The sequence below is a fragment of the Spermophilus citellus genome, assembly GCF_964194105.1.
Source record: "Spermophilus citellus genome assembly, chromosome: 12".
NCBI classification, from domain to species: domain Eukaryota; kingdom Metazoa; phylum Chordata; class Mammalia; order Rodentia; family Sciuridae; genus Spermophilus; species Spermophilus citellus.
Window position 1 is genome coordinate 71,651,358 of NC_138198.1, and position 27,429 is coordinate 71,678,786.

Genomic DNA, 27,429 nt, shown 5'->3' on the forward strand with positions numbered 1-27,429 from the left:
CCCAGCCCAAACACTATAATTTTTAAGGTACTCTTTTATTTTGAGTCAATACAGCTATTTCTAGGCAGAAGAATGCAATACATGGTTCTTGTTCTATTACAAAAATCAGAATGCTGACGATGTCCTACATAAGAGGAGAGATGATATAAAATCTGAGGAGTTATGTAGTATACTTGTAACTCTTTCACTAAGTAGGGTAGTTAGAAAAATGTATGTATACCTAATATTTGTGATACTTCCTCCATTATGGCCCACATAAAAACTGATAATAAAGATATTATTTATTCTTTTCAGTTGTAATTGGACATATTTTTTTAAAAACTGATAACCAGAAATTTAACTATTACATATTTTGAATAAATATTAGTGCAGTAAACAGATATTATGGAATTGGCCAAAAATGATTCCATTTTTAAATTTTTAAAAAACAAAGAAAGGGTAACTTCCATTCTACAATTTGCAGCTTCATAAATTATTTAATTTATTTATATAAATCTGGAAGCATATCTGCATTTAAACTATTTTCTAATGATATGAATTAAAATTTAAATTTGCTAGAATTTTTTTGGAGGATCTTATTAATCAGAAATCCCAGTCTAAATGTTATTTCTAACTTGGATAAGCTCAAATTTTCTATTGCTGGATCTATTCCTTTACAAAAGTGCTAAATTAATTTGGTTAGTTATCTTTTTTCCTTCTGTGATTATAATTAATGTCTCATTAGAATGACATCAATATTAAGGTAGATTTTGTTAGGCAAACTTCTTGTAACATTCACAACTGTAGCCTTTTTGTAGCAGAGAAGAATAGCGTGCTTCTTACAACATAAAAAAAACCATAACTACACAGCAACAACTACATGACCATCTCATAAAAAGACTTGTTGACCTATTTTCTATGATTTTTCCATTCTTTCTTGACCACAAGTAGAAGGTAGAATAGACAGCCTCCAAGCATTTTTCATGAAGACTTAAATTCAAGAAAGGCTGCTTTAAAAGTCTTCAAAACCAGTTAACTGCTCTTTATTAGAGGCAGAGCACCAAGAAATGGTTAAGAAAGGGGACAATGAACTCTGTTACTTAGTTGGTAAACATCTAACATCACCATAACTATTTATAGTTCAGTTTCCTCTACCATATGTTAAAATAATAACAGTATGTTTTATAAAGTTAAAAATCATATAAAACACTGCACTTAGAATACTCAAGTACTCATCAAATGTTATCTATGATTATCACTGTCTTTATTTTCAAGGTTACAAATACTTTGGTAATCTATGTAATACTATAATACTGATATGTTGACTTCCAGTATTTTATCAATTTAAAGAGGAAGAGTTTAAATTTAACACAAAAGTCATGGGCTGTGGTTGTGGCGCAGTAGCAGAGTACTTGCCTACTAAGCATATGTGAGGCACTGGGTTCAAGTCTCAGCACCACATATAAATAAGTAAAATAAAGATCCACTGACAACTATAAAAAAAAAATTTAACACCAAAGGCAAACACAACAAAAACTCATTAAGTATTTCTACATATATTTCAGCTTTACCATATGACCTTAATATGAACTATTTAAAATTGAGTTTATAAAGGAAATTATTTGCATCTCTGCCACATATGCGGACTAAGATACTTTCGTTATTATTTTGAAAAAGATACTGTAAAAGAAACAGCTTATGCATGCATGAGAGTATACAGGAATGTTTTCAAATACTATGTGAAGAAATGTTATATTCTCTAGGGGAACACAGGTTTTAACAACTGCAATATTTAAAATGTTCATAAGCAGCTTTACTAAGATTAGAACTAAGCGGAGATGAGAAAAATGTTCCTACAGGGAATTACAATTTGAAGCACAGCAAGTGCAGAAAACAACAGAGCTAAGACTAAGCAAAAACTTAAGGATCTAAACACTTGTCACTTGTCACACTTTAAGAATTCCATTTTTCTTAAAAAAAAAAAAAAAGTAGCGTCCCCTTTTATCTGTATCAAATTTATAGCATAAAATGTGTTTTATATACACTACTCTCATTTATTCTGTCCAACACTGTTATAACTTAATATATTTTTATAGATTAAGAAGGCAAGGCTCTGAAAGTTAATGTGATTTGTCAAAAACCCCTGTTAGAAAGTGACAAGTCACAAATTTAAACACAGGTCACTGAGCCATGTCCCCAGACATTTTTATTTTTTGTTTTGAGACAGTCTTGTTAAATTGATGAGGCTGGCTTTGAATCTGGAATCCTCCTGCCTCAGCCTCCTAAGCATTACAGGCCTGTGCATAAAGTTACTTCTGAAAGAGAGAAATAAGCATCTCACAGGAAAACAAAAACAAAAAAAAAAACAACTCTAGGCAAAAGCACACACAGTTTAAACTAGCTGCAGACAGTTTTACAGGGTTAAAAATTACCTGACTTTAGACTAGCTGTAAGTGATTTTACCTTGCCAGCCTATATTTTCTCATCTGTAAAATGAGGGACATGTATCAGAAAATTTGAGGTCTGTTCCAGATCCAAGGACTCTACCATTACAAAGCAAAGGCATTTTACAAACACATGCTGTTAGCAACAAATTACAAGTCAAATAGTAGTGTCAACAGTTTCTCAAGCAACATATGGAGATATGTTCAAGGTTATGAGATAGATGTTTACTACCATATTCTTAAATTTATATGCATAAAGCAGTCCAACCTCTATTCTCCTTTTAAAAGGACTAAAATGGGGGCTGGAGTTATTGTTCAGTGGTAGAGTGCTTGCCTAGCATGCAGGAGGCACTGGGTTCAATCCCCAGCACCATATAAACAAACTAAATAAATAAAAGTATTGTGTCCATCTACAATTTTAAAAAAATTAAAAAAACAAGACTTCAATGTTCTTAGAACATTTTAAAAAATGTTTTAAATTTTAACTACTGATCAGCTAATATCAAGAAACTGAAAAAAATTACAATTATTCTTAATACTTTTGAGAATAAAAATCTCTTTCCCTAGGAAGTGTTTCCAAATATACCAACTGACTACCATTTCTCCACTCTACTTAAGAAGCGAATCAGTCACATTTTCCAAAAACTTCTAAAGGGAAAAAAGTTAATACTGGAATTTGGATAAACATCTTCCTTTTATATTCATACTGATTGGAGACTTGTCTCCAAATTATTTTCTCGGTTATTAAAGAAAGTAATACAAGACACAGCAAAACATATTTTCAGCTACTGAGTTCTTTCCTTGTCCGAATATTTGTTTTCTTTACTCTTCATGGAATAAACATCCAGAAATTTTCATTTGTCCAGCTCTGCTTAGTTCATAAAACTATTCTAACTACAAATTCGAAATGACTATAGAAACCATAAGCGATTAATACTAAATACAACCTATTTTCAGTGCAAATTTTCCTTCCACTTAACACAGTAGGTGTTCCTTCATTTTAACAACTTTCCTGTCTCTAAAATAGAACACATACCCTGAATAATTAAGCTTAACCCGAGTCAAGCTATCTGAAGAGCTTTAGAAATTTAGTGCTTATATAAATTCTAAAAGATTCTTAAGTTGTAAAACCTTTCTTTCCATATTTATAATCACCAGGAGAAACATTTCAAATATTTATAGATTTTTGCTTTTAACCCCAATTAAGGACTATTCTCCACAAGATTAGTTAATATAACGTCTTCATCTTACATAGTCGACACTATCTCATTTTGCTTTTAAGCCACTTGGCACCAATAAAGCACATGTTCTGCCAATTCTGAGCTAATCTCCAGGAAAGCCTTTGTATAAGGATTGAAGAAATTGAAACAGATCAGTGCCCAAGATTTTTAACTACCTACCTGGGCATAAGAACAGTTACTTTAGTCAAAAATAGCCATTTTACTATGTCGCCTTCCTTTATTAATAAAATGGACTGTTAATTATAAAGAATTCATAACTGAGAACACGGGTTCACTTCAATTTCAGGATTAAAAATAATCTCAAAGCGTTACAGATCACTAGATCTGTACATTTCACCCAACTTCGAGGTTTACCCACGAGTGTCCAGTGGAAATCACAATGCCGACAAATACACTGCTTGAAACGTTTCCTAGTTTCAACTAGTGCAATGTCGTTCATTTCCCATGCCAAACAGTTTCTTACTGTGATTATTAAAACAGCTGTCAGCTGAGCCTCAGTAACCTCTTTGTACAACCGTTTGTTCAGCGCTTTGGGATCGCAAGGATGCGTCATCCCACATTACTCTTCAAAATGAGATCCAAGAATCCGACGTGCTCCAAGGATCTTTGAACATTATTCCAACCGGCGCTTGAACAACGATGAAGAGACCTGAATGCCCAATGCGGCAAGGGCAGATTACGCCCAGGCAGAACTGCAGTGTGGTTCCTCTCCTTTCTCTTGAACTACTAGAGTACAATTTCCCTTCTTGATTCCACCCACCCATTGCCAGGTCCACTGTACCTCCGACGGCCCTTGCCAAAGGGTCTGTGGCCACTCTTCGGCACCCGCGCACACCCCGCGGGTGGCGGCGAGAGCGCGCGGCAGCCGGCGCGCCTCCGTCCCGCCCCACCCCGCCGGTCCGGCCGCGGCACTCCGGCAGCGCCCTCTCGGGCCGCGCACACTCGCACGCACAAGCTCCGCCGGCCCCGCCATGTTCCGGGAGCGGCGGCGAGGGACGCCAGCGCCAAGCCCCACACCCCGCCCGCCGCCCCCCGCCCTCCACCCGGCTCCGCCCCGCCCCAGGCGGCGCCCCCGCCCAGCTGGCAGCTCCCACCTGAACCGCGGATCCTCAGGAGGCCGGGAGGGGCCACAGGCGGGCCCGGCGAACCCGCGCCGGGCCACTAACGGCCTGTCACTTTCAGGCCGCGTCGCCTCGGGCCAGGCCCGGAGGCGCGCAGCAGACTCTGTGGTGTGGGCAGGGCAAGGCGCAATCCTACCTTGCTCTGGGGAGGGGAGACGGGAGCAGCGCGGAACCGAAGGGTCTCCTCCAAGGCGCCGGGGACAGGCTCGAAACCGCGCCCCTCCTTCCTCTTCTCCTGTCGCCACGCCCCCCTCGCCCGCACGGACCCGAGGCACGGCGGGCACAGGAGGGTTTACCCCCTGAATGAGTGACTCCGCGTGACCGTCGCTGTCGTTGTCTTCGTCGCCGCTGCAACCGCCACTGTCGCCGTCGGGACTGGGCTTGAAAACATCTCCGGTCTCGGTCCGTCTCTCACCACAGCCTCCTCGCTCCCAGTACAGCGTCGACCAGCGATTGGCTGCGGCGCGAGCACGTGACTCCCGCTGACACGTGACTCTTGTGGGCACGGGACGGACGCCGTGATGGCCCCGCCCTCTGGCGCCCGCCCCTCTCCAAGCTCTTTTGAGAGGCTTCTCTAGCCGCAGGGCGGGGGAGGCGGATCATACCAACTGGAGGCGGCGGGGAATGCGGGCCGGAACTCCTCCATGCTGGTCGGCCTCCTCTCCGCTGTCAATGACCCGGGAAGGGAGGAGCAACCAAAGGTTGGAACAGAAAGCAGCGCAAATTCCTTTGACACTGCGGGGAAAGCGGACTCAGTCGTCGCCTTTTGCGGCGACCATAGCAGTAGCTGTGACTGGAAACTTCTGGGAATGGTGGCGGCGATGAAGAGGCTTCATATAGGGTATTTATATGTTATTTCTGCCGTGGGAGGATGGACGAGGTAGGAATTTGGACCCGGGCAAAACAACACTTCGATCACCAGGGCGGGAACTTAATGGCTTAAGGTCCTGGCTACCGGGAGCTCACCTCGGAGTGCGGAAAGTGGGGCAGACGGGGGCGCACTTGCCTGGGCCGCAGTGCACCTGCGCCTGGAGCTCTCTGTACCCTGTATTAGGTGGGCTCAAATACCGAAAAAGTCCAGTGGCGTGTACCTGCCAGCGGGGTCCCGAGGCTTTAGAATATGCCTTCTCCCATCCACACCTTCCAATGATCTTTTTAACAGGAATTTCAGTACATTTTCAATATGTGGTATTGAGGATTTCAAAGATACAGGAGAAGAGTGCCTGAGAATTTCAACGTCTCAACACAGCAGTAGTGTGTTAGCTCTTCTGGCTGCTTTTTACCCAGTAGAGATTGATCTGCAAGTTTGTATATGCCTTAACTACCCAAGGAGTATACAGGCAACGAGAAAGGATCTTTTTTTTCCGTAACGTTAACTGTTGTCTCAAAACCTCAGCATCCTATTTGTTGCCTTAATGAGTGTAGTTACAGGGTTTTTAAGACTTCCTTTATGAGTTTCCTAGAGTTTAGATGTGATATTCAAACTCGAGGGCAAGCTAAATTTCAGCAAATTACTATATAAAATACAAGCCAGCGTTATAGAGAGATTTTTCCCCTCCTTTTCTACATTCATTTCTCCCACCTATAAAAACAGGTTCAATATGAAAAAAAAAAAAAATGAAGCTAGGCGTGGTGGCACTTGCTTGTAATCCCAGCAAGCCGAGACGCTGTGCCAGGAGACTGGCAAATTCGAAGCTAACCTTGTCCATTTGGCCAGACCCTATCTCAAAATTTAAAAATAAGAAAGGCAGAGGATGTAGTTCAGAGGGGAAGTGTCACTGGATGCCTCAAATAATAAATAATGAGTAGTCAGAGCACCTTATGTCTAGAGATGGAATGGTGTTACATTTGAGTTATTTATGGTATGCAATACAAAGAAACAAAAAGTTGCTCATAATACCATTAAGAGGGTTCTCAGATGAAAGGAAGATATTGTGTTATGTCATGTGGTGCTTAGAAAATTACTGTTGTTGATATATCCTCTCAATTAAAAATAAAACCTAATTTTTAAAGAAAACAACGTCTGGAAGTGTAATTCAGTTGTACAGTGCTTACCTAGCATGTGGGAGTCCTTGGGGTTGTAAAAGAAATGAAATTTTAGGCATCATAATTACTAGTGAAAGTATATTCTGTTAAAAACAAGACCAAACAGTGACTCTGATAAATCCTGAAACAATCTGATTAAATTTGACCATGTAAAGTTGGCTCTTTTCTCAATTTGCAAAACGAATGTACTATATAGCTAACTTCTTGAATTGGTCATAATATACACCGGTTGTATTCTTACTTCTAAATTATAATATCCATAAACTAAGCAGTAAATTTTGCAGGTGCACCAATCTTTCAAACTCATGATTATACATCCAGTTTTCTCCCCAATTACTTTTTGGGTGAAGAACATTCTAATACTTGCAGTATCAATGTCAAAGTGATAATGGTTGTAGACAAAAATACCTTATTCCTACACTGTGCTTGAAGTCTTAGGTACCAGTTGGAAAAAAATATATATTTGTGTGCTGTAAGTATTAAAATAATTGAAGTACTGACATAAATGTAAGTTTATAGAAAGATAACGTTAACTAAAACATAATTGTGGTTAAAGATGGGAAGGCAAAACATTTGAAATTTGATAAAATTTTTACTTCATAAAAACCTAATATTATTGATAAAATGTGATCTGGCACTTGAAAGTGGGTGACAATGCAGTACGTGTTAACTTGATTATATAGTTAGCCATTGGTAGCAAACAATTTTTAAAATGGTGTTGTATTTTGACATAATATTTACAGCAAGTTACTATGTTACTACAAAGATAATTCAGAGTAGAATAAGAAAATAGTTTATGTATATAATATTTTATTTTTGCAATAACATATTTACAGTTGATTATAAATTAAAGGCCTGCTTGCACACCAAAGCCAGGTCCTTTGGGTGGTTCAGTCAAAGAGGTAAGACCTCCAGCTGGCTCACAACAGAAACGTCCACTCCTGGAAAGACACAGTAACATTAAAGTAACTATAAATGATGAACATTTAAAATTTTTATAAGGTTATAAATTTACTATAACATTTTTTCTTCCTAAAGATAAAGACCATATCAAAACTCATCACAAATATGAAAAATACATAAATAGCACTGAGTTTCCATCTAGTGAGCAGTGTGTATATATTAGCTTACCTAATCTTTACAATGAGATAAGTGATATATATTGGCTTTATTTTACAGATACAGAAAGCGAGGTTGGTAGTATTCATCATCTGTCCAAGGATCGGAGCTAAAAACTATGGCAAAAATAGCTCAACCCCAGAAGACATTTTTAAACTATACTTTAATAAACTAGGGTATTACATTTCTTCTTTAACACTTTCCAGATTAACATTCACTGTCACAGTGAATCGAAAGGAAGCACACACTTGTACACTGCATTTGGAAATAGAAACTGGATTCATGAAGAAATCTGCACAACTGGGAGGATGTCCCTTAGAAGCAGTGAATCTTAAATATATTTGTAATTGGTTTTTAAAGGGTATAATTAATAAGAGTTTTTAAGTTTCTATACTAGGACAGCCACTAACAGCCACAAAAAGAAAACAAGAACAGGTCCTAATGCAGAGGTAGTGAAGTGAAGGGCTGGATATAGCTCAGTGGTTGAGCACTTTTTTAGCAAGTACAAGTCCCTGGGTTTGATTCCCAGGGGGTACGGGGCAAGAGTAAAAAGGGCAGAAGAATCTGTCTTTTTCATCTCCACATACACTTTTCCAAGTAGTTGCTTACCTCTATCCTATTTGACCTCTGTAGCTGGAGTCCATTGCAGTACCTACGTATCACCTCAATCACTACACACTGTTTTCCCTTTCTCCATTCCCTGGCTTTGCTAATTTACATTGTTCCTGTCACAGATTTTAGTTGAAAACTTTACCTAATCTTTTTAATTCCTTCTGGCTTTGCCCCTCATATTCTTTCATCAATCCTATAAGTCTATTCTTTAGGGCCCTAGGATATCACTTTTTGTTGACAAGAGAAGAAAATGACATAATAAGCACATAATACAAGGAATTAAGTAACTTACACTAATGAACAATGCCTACAAAATCAGAAATCAGTATATATCTGCGTTATAATTTTTTTTATTTACTATGAAAAATAAATCAAAAAGCAGTCACTGGTTTGTACTACCTATCAGAACCTTATGTAGGTTAAGTAGCAAAATGATTTTAACCTAAAAAACAAAAAGCAATACAAGAATTATTTGGCTTTTTATTGTTCTGGTAATGGGGATTGAGTGCAATGGGTGTTCTACCACTGAGCAAAACCCCAGCCCTTTTTTTGGGACTAGGTCTCCTGGATTGCCCCAGGCTGGTCTCACAATGGCAATCCTCCTGTTTCAGCCTTCTGTGTAGCTAAAATTAAAACAGTTGGAGATTACAGGCCCATACCACCTCTCATAGGTGGCTTTGTAATTTTTTTTTTGGGGGGGGGCGGGGGTACTGGGGATTGAACTCAGGGCACTCAACCACTGAGTCACATCCCCAGCCCTATTTTGCATTGTATTTAGAGACAGGGTCTCACTGAGTTGCTTAGCAACTTGCTTTTGCTGAGGCTGTCTTTGAACCACAATCCTCCTGCCTCAGCCTCCCCAGCCGCTGGGATTACAGGCCTGTGCCATTGCACCCAGCTTGGCTTTGTACTTTTTAAATGTTAATTACTAATAGGTAAAATAGGTACACATGCTGCTCCTTAACTGCCAATGGAATTTATTTTGAGGGACTTTGGTCTCCCCTGTTATCAGATTTCTTTCTCTACTTACAACATTTTTCTTGTTAAATGTCAGAATGGAATGTGATTTAAATGTTTCATTTTAGAGGTCTACTAATAACTGAGTATTTGGTATCTTAAAACCTCTTACCAGTTTGGATATGAATCTTTATACATTAATGAATTCCTTAATATTGATATATTCTTTATCAATACAAAGGATCAATTTAAGTAAAAAAACTGAAGTTTCTGGAACAATAAATGGGATAATTATTTATTTATACTTTCTAAGATCTTCACAGAATTATGGAATTTTACATGTGGAAGTAATTTTTAAAATAATCTAATCCAAAGTTTCCTAAAGTTTTGCCATGAAATTACAATCCCACAACATATTTAGAGGGGGGAAAAGGGGGTCTTGTATGTCTGGCTGCAAATTTTTTCTTTTTCCCCACCATTCACACAATACATATTAAAGTATAAGGCTATAAAAACCACCAGAAAATCCTATAACTTTACTAATCATCTAATCAGTGAACAAAAAGCGATTTTTCTGATACCACATTCTTAAAATGTTACCTATTAATTACCCTATCTTCATTAAAATCTGAAAAATAAATGGTTTTTCAGCCATTCCAGCATTATATGTATAAGCACCAGTCTAACTCATTTGCATTCTAGAATCTTAGCCTTTCTGTGAATCTTTATGGCTTAAAAAAGTGCTATATATTAAATAGAAAACTTACATTGATTTAGTGCTTATCATTTTACTACCACTGAGATACTTGCTTTTAATGTTAAAAACGCAAAGTTATTTTATTGTTTAGAATTATCTATTAACAACTGCACGGAACTGTACCCTAGACATCCATTTCTTATGATTTGGATAGTATCTGCATGCCAGAGAATTCTGCAGAATTTAAGATATCTTTATAAAACCAAATATGAAGAATGAAATTAGATTTTAAATTTATAAATGGATTATAAATTAATACACACCAAAAAAATCATGTATTAGTAAATTGAAAGCATTCTGATAAGTTTTTCAATGCCTTAAATTGAAAATAAGAGCAATCTTGGCTCAAAAATATTAAATCAAGAGTATTATCTTAATATTGTTTAATATAAAAGTCATTTATAAAAAATAATTTAAAAAGCAGTTTTCACCTACACAGACACATCAATCTTGAATCATTTTTGCAAGGGTAGACTTGGTGCTGATACTTCAATTACTAGTCAACCAATCTAATTTCTCTCAGTTCTTCAATGCTTTGAAATATGTGAGCAGAGAGCTTTATTATAAAAATAGTAATGAAAAAGAATTAGCTATTTTGGCTAAAGAACAACTTCTAACACATTATTGTTATTGCTGTCCAAATGTATTTCATTATCCTACACATCTAAGACATTAACAAGGGGGAAGGAAAAGTGAAAAGATCTCATTATCATGTGCTGATAAGACCATATCCAAATACAGGCTTCAGACACTGAAAAATATTGAAAAATAAGCAAGCACATGTGTGCGCACGCGCACACGTTTGCTTTTTTAAACAAGAGGTGATAAGGAGAAAATAAAAATAGGTTTAGACACCAGTAACTGTTATCAATAAAATCTCAAAACTGTTCAGAATTACTGATAAATGACATCCTTATTATTAGATGTTAACTGTACTACTTGGTTCCTGCTTACTAAAAATAAAAAATATTATAGTATTTCCCCAAAACTACAAATTCTGTTTTACTCTTTAATCTTCTCTAGACCATGACTTTAAAAACTATAATAACTGATGAATCCTCAATTAATATATCTAGCTCTAATCTTAATTATCTAAATTCCAGACACATATCTACCTGTCAGCATTCTACCATAATGTCAAATAAGATGTAAGATGTAAGATGCATTTCTACCATAATGTCAAATATGCATCTTACACTTACCATGTCTAAAATTTCTGACTTTCCTTCCCGTAACTTAACTACCTGTTTTGGTTTAGATATTAGGTGGCCTCCAGAAGCTACTGTGAGAGATAATGCAAGAACATTCACAGGTGAAATGATTGGGTTTTAAAAGCCTTTACTCAATATCCCCTGATGGGAATTAGTAACTGAGTGGCAACTGAAGATAGGTAGGGTATGACTGGAAAAGGTGGGCATTGGGTACATGCCTTGAGATATATGTATTTTGTATCTGGCTAGTGGAGTCTCTGCTTCCTGATGCGATGCTCTGAGCCACTTTCCTCCACCAAACTCTTCTGCCATGGATTTCAGGCCTTGGGGAATAAGTCAGCCATCTATGGACTGAGACCTCTGAAACCATGAGCCCTAAAATAAACTTTTCCTCCTTATAATTGTTCTTGTCAGGTCTTTTAGTTGCAGCAGAAAAAAAGCTGACTAAAACAGAAACTGGTGGGGCTATTGCTGTGACTAATCAGACCATGTTCAGAAGCTTTTGGAGCTTTTTGGGATTTGGAGATGTTTAGCAGTGTAAGCTAGAAAAGCTTTAGACTGTTACAAGCAGAGCTTAATGGGTGTTCCTAGTGGAACTCAGACCAGAATGCCAATGGGACCATGGACAGTGAAGATGGCTCAAAAAAATTTAGAGGAAAAGGAAGACACTACTGGACTAGAGGCCATTCTGGCTGAGAAGTGGTCTACATTTTGTCCATGCCCTGAGACTTTCTATAAGGCTAATTTTAAAAGTGACAGAATGCTTGACCTGGCAGAAGTTTCCAAGCAGCATAGAATTCAGGCAATGGCATAGGTATTAGCTTTTAATCAAGTTTATTGTGATATTCAGGAGCAGAAAGCAGAGCAGAAAGATTTGAAAAACTTGACCTTGAAACATGGGAGTAAAACTGGGGCTAAGGAAATTGGAGCTATAAAGACATTATCAGAATTAATGCTAAAGACCTTGCCCAGAAACAATAAAGATGGCTTGAGAACATCTCAGGAGTTGGCAAGACCATACCCATCTCAGGCTCAAGGGTGTTAAAAGTAAAAATTCTTTTGAAAAGAGACCTATGGGGCATTCTGCTTGCACAGAGAGGCCTAGGAAGTTGTTTCACCATGCTCAGCCACCCAGAAACTCAAAGAGACTTCTGTAGCCTTGTCCCTAGAGACTTGGCTACTGCTTGAGATGGCAGCAGACCTTGGTGGTGCTGATTCTGTAAGATTACAGGATGCTGGAGTTAGAGGATCATAGAGGTTTCCACCAAGGAAAGCCTGGGAGGCCAAGGAAGGTGCAACAGGGTCAGAGTCCCTGTGGGCTGCCCCTGAGAAGGCAATGCATGGAGATGTGAGGAGGAAGACAAAGCTGCAGGGAAACCCCCAACATTAAGAAATATCAGTTACGTGGGACATCTGCCAAGGAAGGCTGTGGGAATTAAACAGACAAGCCAACAGAGACACTGTGGGCTACAACCACCAAAGCCACTGGGGCGGAGCTTTACAGCCCTTTGGAGAGAACATCAAGATACCATGTACTTCAGATGTCAGACACAGAACAGGACTTGTTTGTCCAGCTGAATTTCCTTCTTGCTTTGGTCCCACCCTTTCTTTTTATGCCCCTATTTGTGCAAATGGAAATGTTTACTCTATACCTTTATATATTGGGTACTTGTAAATTGCTTTTGATTTTTACAGGAGCTCACAATGCAAGTTTGTCTTGAGTCTTAGTGGAGACTTTGGACAATCCTGGAACTGTTGAGACCATGGGGACTCTTAGAAGTGGACAAAGTGTATTTTGCATTGTAAGATGAGCAAGAGCTTTTGGAGCCAGGGGAAGAATGCTATGGTTTGGATATTAGATGTTTCCGCAAAACTCATGCATGAGACAAATCAAGAAGGTTTAAAGGTGAAATCAATGGGTTATGAGAGCCTTAGCCCAAACAATGAATTAGTCTCCTGACAGGAATCAACTGAATGGTAACTGTAGGCAGGCAGTATGTGGCTGGAGAACATGGGTCTCTGGAGGCATGTCTTTGGGATATATATATATGTTGTATCTGGCGAGTGGAGTCTCTCTCTACTTCCTGATCAACATGTCAGCTGCTTCTCTTTGCCACACTCTTCCACCATTATGTTCAGCCTCACATTGAGCCCTGAGGAACAGTCTAAGGACTGAGTCTGAAATCATGAGCCCCCAAATAAACTTTTCCTCCTCTAATTATTCTGGTCAGGTCTTTTGATCACAGCAATGAAAAAGCTGATTAAAACACTACCCTAAATCATCTCCATATTAAAGGAACTAGGGAGAGGCTCAAACCAAAATGTTAGATTATCCATAATTCCTTAGCTCTATAACACCCATTAAATTCTAAAACTATTCCCTACTTAGCAACTAAGACAATATTTTCAGCAAAATCACATATCATTCCCTATTGGATATATTCCAACAGTAACTTGTTATTATATATCTCACTCATCCCATTGCACCATAGTGATGTCTTATTTTCCCTTCAGAACTTTATTATAACTTTTTTATCCTTCATGGAACATTGCTCATCATTCAGGTCACAGCTCAAACATTATTATCTCAGAGAGGCATCTCTTGGATAAATTTACTTCCATTCTCTTTACCCTAAATCTACTTCATTTTTCTTCACAGTATTTTTCACTCAGATATTACATTAGTTGTCTGTCTCCATCAATAGAACATAAGACATATAAGAACTTTATCTTGTTTATAACTGTGTGCACAACCTAAAATAGTGCCTAGAACGCAGCAGGCACTCAAAAAATGTTTGTAAAATACATGAATGTTGAGTATTTAATGAAGTTTATCATGATGAAGTAAACAAAGTAACTAACTTCTGTGGCAGGAGAATAAATATTGGATTAACGCTATAAACCACTGATCCCAGTTCACAAGAAGAGATGTAGGAGGTTCTAAACAAAAATTTTGATCATAAGCATTCAATCAAAACAAAGGGGGCCACCTAAAGAACCTATTTCACAAGGAAATCTGTCCTTAGGTTTTTGGGGGTGTTGTTCCGTTTGCAATACAGGGAAGGGAAACCAGGGGCACCTCCACTAAGCTACATTATCAGCCCATTTTATTTTTGAGACAGGGTCTCATTAAGTTGCCAGGGCTTGCCTCAAACTTGAGATCCTCCTGCTTCAGTCTCCTAAGGAGTTGGGATTACAAACATATGACAGTGCACGCAACTCTTGGATTTACATCATTTTTAAAAACATCCAAAAACTGAAAAGTTATAGGTTAATTACAAAAATAGCATAAACTCATTTAAAGACTTCTAAATACTAAAGGATCTGAGGCTTGTGGAAAATACTATGAAATACAGATGTTTTAGGGGATTGAGGGAGAAATCAACATTTGAAGCAAGAATAAGTTTAGACAGGAGCACTGGTTCAGTAAGATCCTATAATGTTAAATGACATGAAGTTTCACTTAATTTTCATCCAGGAATGATTTTTCACAATGGAACTATTTTATCTCCTGAAAAAGCAAGTATAATCCAATAAAGAGAGGAACCAAGAAGAAATGCCAAATCTCTTTAAGCAAATTCAAGTATATATGCACAGTGTGGTGAAAATAGTACATGTTAAGTTAGAATAGTCAATAGGGTCAATTAGTATTCACTAACCCTCAAGTTACCTTGTACTGACCTTATTTTTTCATTAAGTAGAATCATTAGTCTGCTAGAATAATAGATGCATTCTTCTAAAATGCAAATTACAAACCACTCTATACTCTTTACTTTATAAGTCAACTTCAAAGAATTGTTATTTATAATAAAAACTAGGATCAGGGAAATAAAGAGCACATCATTGCTATTTTAAAACATCAGTTACTATATGAATATTAAAATCTATAAATGTGTTAAAGAGAAGAAAACATTTATGTGATACAAAAAAAAAACAAGGATTACAACTATATGAAACCATCAGTGTTGCTAGTATTAATAAAGAATTTTATTCTTTATTAAATAACTGAACACTTAGATGTGGAATAGGGGTTTATTTAGCGATAGAAGTTTGAAATTTCAAAGAAATTTTAAAGTTTAATTGAAAGAAAACTAATATAATACAACTATAGGATAAGAACAACCTGGATAAACAGTTGAAAAAGATCTGAGCTTTCTATCTGACTATGTGAGTAACTGTGTAATTAAACTGAAATAAGAGTTGATGCAATTAGGTTACATTATTCTAAGTATATCTGGAACAAAAGGAGGTAGTTCCACAGTGCTCTCTGTATTGATCAGTACATAACTCAAATGTGTTGCTTAATTATAAGAACAGTTTCTGAGAAATGCATCATTACCCAATTTTGTCACTCAAGGTACATCACAGGACTGTTCTTACAGAAATCTACATAGCCTCATATACACGTACTACATACCCAACTGCTCTTCATTGCTGTAGTGAATACTACAGGAAACTATAAACATATTTTTATGTCTGACCATATATAAGCATAGAAAAAAATATAGTAAAAATACTAGGTAATAGAATTTTTCAGCATCATTTTAATCTTATAGAGCCTCACCATTGCATATGTAGTTTCTTGCTGACCAAAATGTCATTGAGGTATGTGACCACTGTGATCAGTTTAAATATCACTTTGAAGTCACAACCACAGAAATCCCACAAAAATGGGAAGCCAAAACTATGTCATAGGAAGAACAATCAAAGAAATGCAGATATGCATCTGAAAAAAAGATATGGGGAAGACAAAATAGCTATTTCTAGTACCTGAAGAGCTATCATTTGGAATAAGTATTAAAATTATCTTGTGATTTAAAGGACAGAATTGGTTCTTTAGGTGAAAATTACAGGGAGCCAGACTTCGGGTCAATCTCATTTCAATATAATGTCTATTTGTAGTAAATTTTTCTTTTCTATAAATATTCAGATATCAAATGTTTATCTGATAGGATTTTAGAAAATCAAAATTCTTGCTCTACATGACAGATTGGTTTAGATATCCCAAATCCCTGCCAATTCCTATGAACATAGATATAAAATTTTTTAAATTGTTTATGTGAAATATTAATTTATGTAAAGACATTAAAACTTATTATATATAAATAAAAGCATACCTTGGCCCAGGTTTTGGAATTTTGCCTGCTTTGAGCTCATCAATAATTTCCTCAATATCCTTTGGTGTCAGATCCTCCTAGAAAAAAAAATTTCACTTGAAATCATTTCTACTGCTGCAACTGGTGTAAATCTCCAGCACTGGTTAGTTTATTGATTTGTCTTTTTCAGATCAGATATACCAAGATAGCAATAACTGAATAACTCCAATATAGAGTACAAGCCCCCAAATGTAACATGCAGCAAGAGCTATAGCTGAAGAGGCAAAAGAGAGTATGCTTGAAGTAAAACATATGCATTGGAAACTTGGCTCCACCATTTACGACTAGTCATCTTTGACAAGTTACTCAGGTTTGTCAAGCCTGGTTCTTTAATTGTAAATCAACCTGAACCTGTTTTTGAGGATTAAATGAGAAAATATAAAAGAGAAACAGTGCACCAAGGCACAAAACCAATAAATGCTATATTCTTGAAAAAAAGTGAGATACAAATAGTAATTAGTTGTAACTTACAAGTAGGTGTCTAATATCTATCACTAGTCTAAAGATCTAACTACTTATTAACTGAAAGAATCTCTTGTCTCTTACACAAAGCTTCTGTAATCTACTGTTTAGGCTTATACTCCTTCATACAAAGTCTTGACTGTCTAGCTCCTATTTAAATTGAGAAATAAATACCCAGAAGCCAAAACCTCAATGAAAATCCAAGAAGACAATTAGAGCACCAAACAAACTTGGCTTCAAATCCTACAGAAACCCAAAAGAATCTAAGAGACCACACAAATCACACATTTAAGATCCCAACAGCTATACCTTCAACATAAGAATAAACTAGAAATTAAACTCTTCCACAAAAACGGAGTCTAGAATCTTTTATGCTGGGGGATGGGAAAGACTTAGGGTGTAAGGATATGGGGGTGGGGGGGGGCATGATCTTTCAGTAGTAAGAGAGAAGCAAAGTAAAGTCTCTTCTTTGAAGACCTGTTTTCAAAATACAGACCTAAAAGAATTTCCATAACAGATTTCTAAGAAATAGAAGCTAAGAAGACATCACAAATGAAAACCAAAATGATTAAGAAAGCAAGTAACTTAAAAATGGTAACTAGAAAACTTTATACATTTGAATATTAAAAACCCTTCTAAAAAACTTTTAGCTCAAAGACAAATTAAAATAAAAAAATATCAAACTTTGTAAGATCCAGCTAAAGCAGGACATATTTAGGTATGCTACCATCTCTATAATTTTTTTTAAAACAACATAACATTATATATTAGTATGGATGCATACATATACAGAAAAAGAGAATACTGGAAAATAATGGAAATCTCTGCAGATGAAGAGAATAGAGTAAGAGTTTTTCACCTGTATTTGTAACTCATTTTCATGACAAATAAAAATGACAGTGATGATTAATAGCAATAGTACCTGAAGTAAATGTTACAAAATCTTACTGTGAAGTCTCCATTGCTACACCAAGGTTATTATCTGCATTTGTATGTCAAAGAAGATTAAATTTTTCATAATTTAAATTCATTAAAATTTGTCATTATCTTCTGGAGAAAATGCAAAAATGTTTTAAGGTAATTTTTAAAGCCTTCTAGATATTAATACCATTTCTTTTAAATGAATAATTCAGAACCCAACATCTGAAGGACATGGAACAAAATATTTTAAATATGACATCACAGAACTTTAGCTTATATTAAGTGGAATACTTACATAGTAATTATCATTTATTTGAACCATCGGTGCATTTACACAGGCTCCTAAACATTCCACCTCTATAAGGGTGAAAAGTTTGTCAGGTGTAGTTTCCCCAACCTTTATTCCTAAAAAATACAAATGATCACTGAGAAGTTATACCATAATATAGGTTATACTCTTGGATCTGTGAGGCTATAGCACAAAAGCAATTTGGTTTAAGCAGGGTGGGAGGGAGGATAAAGAAACCCCACAATATATTGCAGAGGTATACAAAAAGTATTTAAGAGCATTAAATTTCTTTAAGGAAAAACTTCTAATCATAACATTCTAAGATTTCTTAAGCTGACTTGTTTCTTTAAAACAATCAAATTTAGGGACCCTTTTCCAGTATTTATTGTTACGCAGCAGTGTACAAGACTATTATTTTCATTCTGATTGTGATAACTACTAATATCACGGTCTGTGATAAGATCAGAATAATTCCTAATGTCAAAGACTATTACGGAGGTGAGGAAAAAATAGTCATACATTTAGAAGAAAGCAATTTAGCAAAATATGGTAAAATCTGTCCTAGCAATTCTACTATAAACAACCTCAGGGAACAACAGGACAAATACGCAAACAGTTTATATACATTTAGGTACTGAATAATAAAAAGTTATAAAATCTGTAACTAACATACCAAATAGTAATCAGAATATATGCCTGGGACTTGGGGCCAACTTAAGTTTTTCTGCTTTGTACACTTCAATACTGCCCATCTATTTTTACAACATACAAGTACTTATATTCAAAAACAAAATTAAAAGATACTTCCTTTTAGCTTCATTTAACAAATATAAAAGCAGCAATGGCAATTTTGTGTGGAAAAATTCCCACTTATTTTTTAAATGTTGCTGTAATAACATCTGTTTTAAATTTCCCATCCCGTGAAGCATTATTACTGTTTATGTCTTATTTATTCCATGACTTCTTTCGTAGAATACGCAAACAATACAGTCACTTTTTCATGTACCATCTTCTATCATGAAATAAATCATTTTCTAAGCAATGAAAAAAAAAATAGTTGATGAGGGGCTGGAGAGAGAGATCAGTGCCTAGCATGCATGAGACTCTGAGTTCAATCCCCATCACCACATAAAAAATAATCAACAACAATGAAAAGAAACATTAAAAAAAAAAAAGAGAGAAAGCCATTCATTAAAAAAAAAAAAAAAAAAAAAAAAAACTTGATGACTAAAATAGAAAAGGTAAAAACTCCCAGAAATGATGGCACATGCCTATAATACCAACAACTCTGGAAGCTGAGGCAGGAGGATCTCAAGTTCAAGACCAGTCTCAGGAACCTAGCAAGGCCTTAAGTAATTTAGTTAGACACTGTCCTTTGAAGCTGAGAATTAAGGACAAACACAAAAGGAATGAAAGTATGCAGAAAGTATGCAAACAATAGACACAAATTTATTAGGGATATACAAGCCTACTAAGATGGAAGAAGTTGGAAAATTTAGGTAGAAATACATCATTCTAGAAAGACAATTGTTTTCTAAAATAAAAGTTACAGATAAGCATTCCATACCAAGCTTCTTCTGAATGGCCTCCAGTATGCTGTCAGAGTTTCGAAGCATGCAAGGTGTTGTAGTGCAGACCTGAATGTGATACTTTCCAACTGGTTTTCGATTATACATGGTATAAAAAGTTGCTACTTCATATACTCTCATTGGAGGTACTTGTAAAATTTCTGCAACCTAAAACATTAGGAAAATTTTAAGAAGGTAATTACCATATTTATATATTTATTTATTTTTAGTTGGAGTTGGACACAATACCTTTATTTTATTTATTTATTTTTATGTGGTGCTGAGGATCGATCCCAGCACCTCACACATGCTAAGCAAGCGCTCTAGCGCTAAGCCACAATCCCAGCCCACCATATTTATTAATTGAGCTTCTGGTATGTTGTAAAACATGTAATTTCAATATAGCCTCCATTTGGTTAAAACAAAAATTCTTTAAGAGCAGAATTTGTATTTGTATCTGATAATTGTGATATAAGCCCTGGAATTCTTAGAAACAACTTAAACCACAAAGAGTCCACAGAACCTAATAGAGTTGTTATAGTTGTCTATATATACTGTTTAGTAAGGATAGTACTTAATTAAACTAGCTTTATAACCGCTTTCATAGAGGAAAAAATATTAAAGGTCTACACAGTATTATAGACCTAGTCCTCAAAAGGATATTGTATTATTAGAATTTCTATTTTGATCATTTCAAACTCTTAGATGTTGTAATTCAAGCTTTTCATTAATTTGTCAAAGAAGCTTGATGTCATTTGGTGATATGTATGTATGCAAAAGATAGGGCAAAAGAAAAAAGGTCACTATTGGCCCATATGTTTTTATATATCTTAACATTTGGATATGAAAACATAAAATTTTATATTTCTACAATTTTATATGTGTATATACCGCCTATTTTCAGAATAATACAAAAGAAAAACTACTTTTATTTCATATCACAATACTTTTTACAGAAGCCAGATCTTACAGACTAGTACTTCCCAACCCTCACATCAAGGAATTGCCGGAAAATACCTGATTTTAGGTTTTAGGACTAAGGGGATCACTTTCTCAGCAGGGCATACCTTTTAGGGCAAGTCTGTATGGAAAAACAAGGCTTTGTAGTTGTTAGTTAGGGCTGGTCTATCATTATTATAATCCTGGCTTTAATTTTCTAGATGACATAACATCATTAGTCTATTGAGTTTTCAAAGGCTTGCTATCTGGCATTCTTAAAAATTATGCATATATCTATATCGATATGAAAGAGGTCATTAAATGGTATTTCAGATAATAAATATGTTGAACTTTTTTATATCAGGAATTCTAAAGGGAAAGGTATTGTCAAAAATATCTAATTCAGCTCACCTATGAAAGACATAGTTGTGATATGAAATACACTAGTTCTAAACCAGGACAAACTGCTAAGTCTGGGGCACTCTCATCGAAATACTCATGTCACAGCCCTACCACTATAAATAATTTAATAAATCTGGAGGAAGACCCTGATTATTTAATTTGAAAAGCTACCCCTGGAATTTTGCTCACTTCCTTACACTTTAGTCACTATAAAGAAACTAATGAGTGAGCTTCTGAATTCTTTTGTTTTGTAGGTTGAATGTTTCTTGGGTTGGAGGCAGGTAGGACAGTACCATGAAGTCTTAAATGTAAAGTAGAAAGAACCTTAGTTTTATTCTCTGTATTTCTTATCTCTCCCTCACTTGTATTTAACTCTAAATAGAACAGGACAATATGTTTTAAATGTTCTCACATTAGTTTCTTACATATTTTATATTGCTCTGCTAAGCTTGCCATTCAGCAAACTTCTAATAAGCTTGCCATTATTGAATACAAAAATTTCTGCAAATAAATAAAAACTGTGATTAGAAACATACACTAATTTTAAAAACAATAACTCCCAAAAAAACATGATTAAGAAAAAAAACTGTTTAGTAAGGATAGTACTTAATTAAACTAGCTTTATAACCACTATCATAGAGGAAAAAATACTAAAGGTCTATACAGTATTAGTAAGAGATCAGTCAACCAAAACTAAAATTTTTATTTTTAATTTTATTAGATAAATGGAGGACGTTTCTATTCTCCCCAAAACGGTGACAGTCTAGCCTAACAGTTATGATCAAATAAAGTTCAGAAAGTGATAAAAAGAATGAAGTACAGCAGAATCTCTATGATAGCTGATCAAGTAAAAATAAACTGAATTGGGAATGAATTCAATCCCAGCTGTCATTTAGAAATCATAACTTAATGACTTTAAAAGCTTTATTGCTAGTGAGAGAGTAAGCCCAAATAAAAAGATCTTAGTTCTAAGTCAAATATATTTTCCATTATATAACATAGCTTAATAGTTGTGTGACTCTCATAATAATCAAATTATATGTAGTTTTTATATGGAGCTTTGCAAATGATATATTACATTACCACACAAATGTAGTTATTTTATAAACAGGATATGAATAAACTTGAAATTTGGATTATTGCTAAAAACTGTTAGGAAAAAAATGAGTCTTAAAATATGTATAAGCAGACCAACTTCATATTAAGTAGGTCACCCATGGCATTTCTGGAGGTTGATTCTAACATGGTATAATCAGATGACATAAATACCACATATTATATAGATTTTTGTTATAGCCTGTAACCAAAGTTGCAAAATACTAAGGGTCACACTGTGAGATTTTTTTTCCTAAATTCTAGTCTTAAAATACATTAATTTTCAAAATATCTTGACACCAAAGTATATACACTTGAGATCTTTTACCTTTACTATGACCCTCAAACAGGAAAATGTCAAAAAGACTCTTTCACCATGATGCCTTCACTAATTCCTGCAAGAATAGAAGGCTATACTTCAGTTCTCTGTATTAAGAGAACCAATAAATGTATTCAAGGAAACATATAAATAACTAAAGAGCTCCAAACAGCTAGATTCCAACACTAATGATTATCAGTGATTTCTATATAAGGAAGTTACCACACACACAATCCTCCCCGCTTTTCTAACTAGAGCAAAAATGAATTCAGTACCTTGTTCATAGCAGAGATGGGCAACCACCCATTTTGCCTTTGGGCCAAATCCAGGACTGGGAGCACAGCTGCTGCTTTATGCCCTGCTGGATAGTTCTTTACAATTGCCTCTATCCTCTGTATTTAAAAAAAAAAAAAAAAAAAAAAAAAAAAGGCACCCATTTTACACTCTGGAAGATAATATTTTATAAATGAATTATAATATTAATTTAGTCATACCTTATAGTTTTCTGGTGTGAAATCAAATGGGATATCTGGGTTATTCTCAGGAGTATCCCTGTGCTACACAAAGAAGAAGAAAAGATTTCGCAAAATTATCAAAATTCTCTCTAAAGTATGAATAGCACTGTACATTACTATTCTATTACTGATCATTTAATCTCTTCGCTTTAGTTCCAACCTATGTCAAACTATCAAAAAGAATGACTAAAATACATTTGATACTATGATTACCAAAGTTAGCAGAGTTCAAATTTTTCAAAGTTTCAGAAAGCACACATTAAAGGTTAAAAGTAGTAGTTTTCCTTTAAAAAAAAAAAAGAAAAACAAAAAATTTTATCCAACTTCATCAGGAATCAGATCTTCTAAATTAGGTTAACAAAATATTACCAATCATTGCAATCCTTATAAAATTAAGACAAAATTTTGAGTTTTAACATATATGTGTTTTTCCTAAAGAGGGGGTATCAATCAATATCAAAGGGATCTGGGGTCAAAAAAGTTAAGAACCACTGCTTTAGGTTTTCCATAACAGAAACTAGCAACATCAAAAAGATTTCTTTCTTTTCCTTAAAAGAGCAGAGCAGGCTCTATTGAAAAACTGACAAGAAATGGCATGTCAACAGGAAATTAAGTGAATCACACTGAAATTAACACATCAATTAATGCTTTGTATGTGTGCTGAATACAAAACTGAATCTCTTGAACATTAACTCTAAGAGTTCTGCTTTTTAAAAGGACATAAGGAGGAAAGAAAACAAACTCTGATAATAATTTTAAGTATCTGGCCAATATGGTATGTTTTTAGACAAAGGTGATAAAACAGGAAGCTACTTATTATACCACTAACATTAAATAATCATACAAATCTACTACATGGCCTTTAAACACTAATCCCTGAAAACTGCATCATGTCAGAAAAAGCAGACACATAATATTTTCTGAACTGTCTAACTAAGTTGGGGAGTTCATATATTTCTACCTGTACTTAAACCCTGGAAACAAAAATATAAAGACCAAATGCTAATGTATTCACTACATTAGTGAAATCCATGAGTTTCAAATTTGGGCTATTTGGGGATGCCCAAATTATAGCCTCAGAATCTTCAGTTAGCCAACATAACTCACTTTTAAGAATCTAAAGTGTGATGAGAATCAAATGAGGTTTCATAGTAATTTCATCAAAGAACAATCAAAATTCCTATTTCAAGTTTTTCTAGTGCCAATTTACATTTCTATTTGAGAGGTTTAGTTAGAACGATAATTTCTTGAAATGTAGTGGAATCAGTTATATTTAAATTCCAACAATGGCCAACATACACAAAATACACTAGTGTTTATGTTTTGAGTTTTTTTTTTTTTTTTGGGGGGGGGGATGCTGTGAATTGAACCTAGAGTCTTGCACATGCTAAGCAAGCACTCTACTACTGAGCTACATGCCAAATTTAGATATTACAATGAATTCAAATTTTCAAGTCTTGCCACTATAAAGAAATCTAATTACTTACCACAAACAAGGCTCCTCCAGCACCATTCTGTATAGCTGTGTTATGCAAATTCTTTATATGTCTTCCCTGAAATTTAAAATGTTAAGAAAATGTAGTAAAAATCATAAACCTTAAGAAATTTTTCAAAAGAAAATACTTTCAAATTACAGAGTAAAAGATCTTAAGAGATATGGCCTACTACCCCACTCTTGCTGATCTCTTATTTCAGGAGAGGCAGAAGGAAATGGGAACTCTAAAGGCAAGGTTATTAACTTGCCTGACCACAACCCATGTCCACTGATTTATATACCCTTTCTACTAAGCTCTGCTAGCATGCACATGGAGAATTAATGTACCATTTAACTTACTAGCTTTCACTTTTGTCTGAATCAAATCGGATGCCAGCTTTCGTTTAATGTGGATCTTCATAAACATGTTTTCATACTGTATTGTATGAGTCATATACTCTGTACAAATGAGTCAACATTATCTTCCTTTTTAAATTTTACTATATTAGTTCAGAAACTCCAGCCATATGAGTAGTTTCTGAAAGTTATTTATGATGCCAAGCAGATAAACAAGGTATGACTGCTTTGGAAGGTACATGATTATTCTGTTACATTTCATTTCTCTCTGCCTTCTGCTCCCTCCTCAAGTAATTCAACTATTCTAAAATCCTACAACTTCAGAATTCTATATACCACACATGGCAAAAGATTGGATTAAAATCAAACATGGAATTGATGAAGAATTGGTTAATTCAAAGAAAGTTAACAGAAAAGTAAAAGGAGTAATGTCACATAATAATATATTTAACTTTTCTCTAGGTCTAAGTATTATCTCAACTGAAGAAATAAGTTTCCATGGAACATCTGCTTTAATTAACAAGGGAAAAAAACTAAATACAGAACATAAGACATAGGTATAAAACGTGGGAATGATAAATATCAGTTCCAGGATAACTGAAAGGGTAATCAGAGAGAAATACAAAAATCTCTCTCTGGCATTAAACAAAAGCTGACATCCAAGGGGATTTCAACTCTGTTGGTTTCTCCTAGACCTTAGGTAGCTGGTAGATATACAACTGTTACCATTCTTAATGTTTTCTGATTGATATATATATTTTTTAAAAAAGAGAAAGAGAAATTGTGATACTTATATTCAAGGAAACATTGTATGTTCTTAAACTTTCATTCAGTTTCCCCAAAATTGCTTCTAGGATCAATCTATGAATTAAACAAAAGGTTATTCCTATATCCCTAATCTGCCTGTCTAGATCCTGAATAGATAAAGATAAAACTAAGGCTGTGATTCCCAAATAATACCAAAACAATGATATCTGTATAAAACTTTAAAAATTAACCAAAACACTGCTATCACTTCAACTGAGAATGTGTTTTAAAAATCAAAACAATTTTTGAGTAACATAAGTGAGTTATTTAACTAAATTCTTAGAGAAAGGACCTCATAAGGATTGATGCAAGAGTAATATTAAGGAAAATATTCAATCCTCTCCTTTCTGAATCCTAACATATTCTGTTTATTGGCTTTTTTACCCACTCCTTATAAGGTTTTCCTCTGGTTCAGTCATCACTCCTACTTCTCTATAAATCCTTTGCATCTGAGAGTTTACCCATTATCATCTATTAACTATGCTGATGTCTCTTAAATCTTATACACATTTGGTGACAGAGGTTAATAGCCTGCCGAGATCATACATATATTTTTAAAAATCAGAAATAAAGAATAAAGATCATGAAAAAAATTTGACAGAAGTCAATGTTTTAAAAACTTACCAGTACTTACAAACATTTAAACATTTTTGGCTATCAAGCTAGCAAATTTGTTTTAAAGATAACATTTCATTTCGTTAAACACATGGGGATATGAGCATACTGATATATTAGGGAAAATCTGCTACAGTCTTTTAAAGAAACAAAATTAGCATAAAATTTATGGAGAGCCTAAAAAAGTTTCCATCTTTTAACTTATAATTCTACCTTTAGAAATTTATCCTAAAGAATATTTAAAATGAGGACAAGGTTTACATAAAAATATGTTGCTTCTATCATGTTCATTGTAAATATAAATTTTTACTAAACATAAAAAAGGCCAACTTTGGAATATTATGTAGCTGACAAAAAAATTCTAAAACATGAAAACAGATATGAGGACCAATGGAATAGAAGATATAGAGCCAAATCTATAATGGTGCAGTCAATCTGATCCTTGATAAAGGTGCCAAAAGCAACATTTTTAACAAAGGGTGCTAAGAAAACTGAATATCCAAAGAGTGAAACTACATTCAAATCTCTCACCATGCATAAAATTCAGCTCATAATGGAACAAAGACCTAGGAATTAGACCAGAAACTCTGTAAATACTAGAAGAAAACAAAGGGTCAATACTCCAACGTATTGGCACAAACATCAACTTCCTTACTAAGACTACTAAAGCTCAAGAAATAAAACTAAAAATCAAAAAAAAAAAAAAAGTGGGATGGCATCAAATCAAAAAGCTTCTGCACAATAAAGGAAATAAGAGCACAAAGAAAGAGCCTGTGGAATGGACGAAAATCTACTATTCCAACAGGGCATCAATATCCAGAATATATAAAGAAATCAAAAACGTACCACCAAACAAATACAAACACAATAACCCAATCAATAAGAAGTCAAATGAGGGCTGGGGATGTGGCTCAAGCGGTAGCGCGCTCGCCTGGCATGCGTGCGGCCCGGGTTCGATCCTCAGCACCACATACCAACAAAGATGTTGTGTCCGCCGAGAACTAAAAAATAAATATTAAAAAT

General features: G+C 35.1%; 2 protein-coding genes across 6 annotated transcripts in view; both read right to left on the reverse strand.

Annotated features, from left to right (window-relative positions):
- ANKRD12 (ankyrin repeat domain 12) overlaps nucleotides 1–7,210 on the reverse strand; it is a 122,630-nt gene extending 115,420 nt beyond the window's left edge. For 3 of the 4 annotated variants that reach the window (XM_081263331.1, XM_081263330.1, XM_081263328.1), the window contains exon 1: nucleotides 4,922–7,210. The gene's annotated coding sequence lies outside the window, so the exon portion shown is untranslated. The other variant, XM_081263329.1, reaches the window with a different exon arrangement.
- A 411-nt stretch (nucleotides 7,211–7,621) lies between these two features.
- Nucleotides 7,622–27,429, reverse strand: part of NDUFV2 (NADH:ubiquinone oxidoreductase core subunit V2) — a 30,389-nt gene continuing 10,581 nt past the window's right edge. For both annotated transcript variants that reach the window (XM_081263332.1, XM_081263333.1), the window contains exons 2-8: nucleotides 24,641–24,706; nucleotides 23,133–23,195; nucleotides 22,914–23,030; nucleotides 19,883–20,051; nucleotides 18,322–18,431; nucleotides 16,605–16,681; nucleotides 7,622–7,772 (exon numbers count right to left, since the gene is read on the reverse strand). In XM_081263332.1, the coding sequence (XP_081119458.1) occupies nucleotides 7,679–7,772; nucleotides 16,605–16,681; nucleotides 18,322–18,431; nucleotides 19,883–20,051; nucleotides 22,914–23,030; nucleotides 23,133–23,195; nucleotides 24,641–24,706 (696 nt within the window). In that variant the 3' untranslated portion in view covers nucleotides 7,622–7,678. The remainder of the gene's footprint in view (nucleotides 7,773–16,604; nucleotides 16,682–18,321; nucleotides 18,432–19,882; nucleotides 20,052–22,913; nucleotides 23,031–23,132; nucleotides 23,196–24,640; nucleotides 24,707–27,429) is intronic.